The sequence below is a fragment of the Engraulis encrasicolus genome, chromosome 14 (assembly GCF_034702125.1).
Source record: "Engraulis encrasicolus isolate BLACKSEA-1 chromosome 14, IST_EnEncr_1.0, whole genome shotgun sequence".
Lineage (NCBI taxonomy): Eukaryota > Metazoa > Chordata > Actinopteri > Clupeiformes > Engraulidae > Engraulis > Engraulis encrasicolus.
Genome location: NC_085870.1, coordinates 29,994,395 through 29,999,394, shown reverse-complemented (window position 1 = coordinate 29,999,394; position 5,000 = coordinate 29,994,395). Strand labels below are relative to the sequence as shown.

Below are 5,000 nucleotides of genomic sequence, written 5' to 3'. Positions count from 1 at the left end.
CACACACACACACACACACACCCTTTCCAGGAAACTCAAAACAAAACACCAATCCCACCCACCACCCTCCTTCACACGCTTACTCGTCCAGATCTTAAAAGGCACCATATGGTCCACTCACTCCTAGATCTATACAACCCAGATGGTAGAAACATATAGATCTAAAGCCAGCAATAAGCTACAGTAGATCTTCCAGTGAAGATATAAAGTTCTGACAGATACATATGAAACACATGAGTGAACAAAGAGACATAGGGGATGGCCACAATTACACGCTCTCCCCATCTCCCTTCAAGTTTAGAGGGGCTGGATGATAAATCAATTGTGATCGGTGATCGTGATAGAATTTAGGTCAGGCACGACGATCAGCCTTGGCCATACTTCACCAGAAGATTGAATGACTTGAAGTTATGTCCTGAAGATACGCTGATTGTTGACAAAACAGTTACTTTAGTGATGTCAGTTGCGCTGTATCCAAAGGCTCTTGGAATGCATGAAGCCGGTATGAGAAATTGTTTGTTATCCTGTGTCTGGACAAATGTATCGTCATAATGATCAAGTATTTTTACTGTAGCACTCTTTCCTATGCCTACATTCTTCAGGGCTGGATAAAACCCCAAAAATGAATGGCCCAACCCAGGGGCGTAGGCAGAAATAATAAAACAGGTGGGCCCAGAAAAAATCGGACGGGCCCAACCCGAAAGCGAATAGGTAGATATTATAATACTGCGCTCAAAAATGATACTTTGAAATTGAAATCATAGAAATCACAGAAGTGACACAAAATGATTAATTATCGCTCAGTGCTATGCCATTAATTATAGTTCAATGAGGCAACAGTTGACTGTCAAGTGTGAATGGGGCGGGCTTGGATGTCAAGTGGGCGGGCCCAGGCCCACCTAGGCCCACCCCTGGCTACGCCTATGTCCCAACCCCATGCAAGCCGAAGTAAGATATTCCTAGGAGGACACATACAGTACATCGATACATAAGCACCCATGTAGAGACATTGGACACTCTAAGTCTTCTCATCACATCTTCCTCCTCCCAACTACACCAAACTTTCCAGTACTTTTATGGACTTGACACTATGTAAAACCCTCCTGCATTAACCTTGATATGTCTCTGTATTCTAGTTATTATTGAAATTAACTGTTGTGTGAAAAGGATAATTCTTATAGTCCAATAGAGACTCTAACTTTGATATTAACCTTGATGTGCCTCTGTAATCTTTATTATTGAAATGGTCTGCTGTGTGAAAAGGATACTTCTTATAGACCAGTGGTTCTCAAACTTTATTTTCAACAAAAGCTCACTGGACCTCATCATAAGCTTCCTAATGCACCCTTGACCTCACCATGAGCCTACCAATGCTGCCCTAAAAAATAAAATAGACTAATGCCCCCCAAAGGCAACTAAGCACTGTCCCCTCTAAGTATCCTTCTCAATGCCCCCTTAGGGCTCTGCAATGCCCCCTGGGTGGCTGTAGAGCCCCCGTTGAGAAACACTATTATAGACCAATAGAGACTCTATCCATGTGCGATACCTTTTCCGCGGCCGGTGGAGAAGCAGTGGAAGATGACCATCCTCATGTCCAGGCCCTCCTGGATCCAGATCTTATTCATGATGCGGATCATCTGCAGAGTCAGCATGTCCTGCCGCAGGTCGTCACCCGACTGCATGGTGGAGAGAGATGAGAGATGCAATGTGTTGAGCCAGACTCAAACTACACGACTATAGGCCCGAACTCGGCTGAAACCCCCCCCTTACGACAATCGGTGGAGCGTTACCCCCCCAGGACCATCGCAAGCCATTGTCGGGCAAGATTTCCTCGTCGTGTGCAACATTCTAAGATAAAATGTTGCAGACTCAAAAGAGGCATCGATCGCAAATCGTAGATATCAAACACGAAATACTGTAGAACGTCGGGCATCGTCTCAGTGTTTACGGTCAGGGATTAGATTTACAGTTGCAATTCTCTTTACGTATGCAACCCGACGTCATAATCATCGGGAGTTGTGTGTTTGAGCCTGATCTTTAAAAACATGACCCCAGATATCCTGACTCAGGTCGTCCGATGACTGTGTGGTGGAGAGAGGAGAGAAATGTTGTGTGTTAATGTAACACCTCCTCAGGTCATCCCTGATTACGTGGCAGAAAAAGAGATGAGAGTGAGAGATTAACCCATTTTAGCCTAAGCCCTTTTTGGGTCTTTATTTTGCACTAGAATGTGTTCATCCAGCTCTGACATACCCCCAGTTTTAATAAAATAGCTCAAATCTCAAGAACCTGAATGCAGCGTATATGTTGCTCCAGGACACAATGGGTTAAACAACCTCAAACGGCCCCTCAGATAGTCTCCTGACCAGGGCTGTAGTGGAGGGTAAACGCACGTAAACGCCGTTTACGCACCTCTGGAATTTATGAAATAGCGTTTACCCACCTCTAATAGCGTTTACCCACCTCTAAATAGCGTTTACGCAGCTCTTAATGGCAATTACGCACGTCAAAGTTCCCTGCGCCTTGTGATCTGCCGTTGGAATAATCCAAAATAAATTTGGTGTCATTTAAAAAATATTGTTGAACATACTTAACGCTTTAGTAGGAATCATTTTCATCTGCTCTGTATTCGGGTATGTGACCTTCCAATCAGTGCCTTTTGGCTGCGGCGGCGACAACAATCAGGATCCAGGGAATATGTAAACATAGGCTACACGTTGTGTAGTTGCCTGCCTGCCTACCTGTTCAAAGTTAGTCATCATGGATATTAGGAGATATTTGAAGAGACCATCCAGTGCTTCAACTTCCGCAGATGCCAGCAAAAGACCTCAAGTACAAAGTAAGACTGACAGAGATCAATTTACATGAGTCGTTAAATGTGCTTCATAAATAAGTTTGACTTGACGAATTATGGCAATGACAGAACGAGCTTTCAGATTAGCTAATGCGTAGTCATGCTATCCTTGTACAGTATTGCACTCGTCATCCACCGCTAGTCATTCTATCACGAAAGCTAGCAATGCCACCAGTGTAATTTTACAACAATAATTTCGTTCTCGTGCTTCAAGGTGAAATGAGAATAGCAAATCAAACTAGAAATGCACCCAGAGTGTGCAGACCTCCGCCAACCTTTCATGTAGCCTAGTGAACCGGGTACCTCTCCCTCCTTGGCGCTGTCCACTATTACAATACCACTATTCGCCGTTATTAATATTATCTCCAGCCTTCGTGAACTTCAACTGAGCAGGGAAACACTCGGAGAACAATTAACTCCGCGAAAGCTGATTTGGTTGACAGGGCAAACACTCTGCGACGATATGTGTGCCATATTGTATATTATTATTATATCATTTGGTGTACTATTGGCTACGCAGCCATGTAGGCACAGCAAATCCGCGCGTAATAGCCTACATTCTGGCTGTGGTCACTGTCCATCAATCCACCTCGCAGGCGCACCCTGTCATAGCTCAATTCACCTCGGCCACCTTGTGGCAGGCCGCGAAATAGCAGCGAACGAACAGAGCGACAGACGGACAGACATGGTAACACAGAAAGCAGGCGATCACATAACCTCCTGGCGGAGTTAATAAAAGGTCAATTGTCATTCTAAATACCGCAAAAAATATGATTTATGTGATGGCTTACATATGATTTTTTTAAAACAGCCATTGAATTGGCAAGTGTAAAACAAAAATAGCAATCTTATATTTTCTAAATATAAAACAATATAACAAAAAAAAACATGCTGTAGGCCTATAGGCTATTTATGCTGACATAGGTAGTTATAGCCTATGAGTGATTCTTTAACTTATGTTGTCAGTGTAATTGGCAGGCTGCTTAACTGGTGTTCTCAGCCCCACAACTCTTAAATTCTACTTTTTCAGGCAGTGATGGTACAGGCAATGAGGCAGAGATCATAGGGAGAGGAGAAACATCAGGAGATCAGAGAGAGATAGAAGAGGAAAGATGAGGAAAGGAAAGAGTACCAACAGAGAATGAGGAAACAGAGAAAGATGAAATAGGAGATGAAGAAACAGGTAGTGCGAGAGGACACACACACACACACACACACACACACACACACACACACACACACACACACACACACACACACACACACACACACACACACACACACACACACCATATCTACTGTAGCCTGGATAGTTCTTACTCCACACATACTTTTCTTTACTGTTGACATTTGAAATTTAATTGATTTAATATGACTTCAACTGATAATGTCATGGAATAAGGCCAGGACCGCCATACAGATTCGCGACACCTTGCATTGCTGTTTGCTGTGTCGCGTCGCGTCACGTTGCGTCGCGTCACGGTCTGTCTGATCAAAAAATTCATAGTTTACCCACCTCTAATTTGACCACTGCAGCCCTGCTCCTGACTGTGTGCCAGACAGATGCAATGTGTTAGCGGATAATGCAACCTCAAACATTCCTTCTTCGTGCTGGAGCGCAATTGATCAAACAAAGACATGGGGAGAGCTAGCAAACACGGGGAAGAGCTAGCAGCAAAAATGTGGCAGAGCAGACTGGCATCATGACAAGGCATGTTATTAGCATGCTGGGGCATTCTCCGTCATGTGACCAGCCTCGCGCGAGGCAAGTAGTTTTCCTGTGGTCGTGAAGAATTTCTGTCGGTAAACGACAAACTGCTAAGCAGTGCCCTGACCAAAACCATCCCTACCCTAACCTGTTAGGAAAACCACATTTCTGCAGTTTTATCTTTTCCAATAACAGCAAAACAATCTAGGATAAAGGCAGAATTGTGTCCAGATCAAAACCACCTCTGACCCTGACCTATCACAGGGTGTGGTAGAGCACAAGTTAACGTGCAAAATCGTGGTGCACACATGTGAAGACGGTAAAAATCGGCGTTGTATTTAAATGCATTGATATGATGCCATGTTGGCGTTAATGTCACCTAAAATGGCCCTGCCCCATGGTGGAGCTGAGATGATCAAAACAGACTTTGTAAAGGAA

At 44.0% G+C, this 5,000-nt stretch overlaps 1 protein-coding gene across 1 annotated transcript in view; it reads right to left on the bottom strand.

Annotated features, from left to right (window-relative positions):
• Positions 1-5,000, bottom strand: part of pik3c2b (phosphatidylinositol-4-phosphate 3-kinase, catalytic subunit type 2 beta) — a 71,131-nt gene that overhangs the window by 12,793 nt on the left and 53,338 nt on the right. The window contains exon 22 of the mRNA XM_063215382.1: positions 1,547-1,676. Coding sequence (XP_063071452.1) covers positions 1,547-1,676 — 130 coding nt within the window. The remainder of the gene's footprint in view (positions 1-1,546; positions 1,677-5,000) is intronic.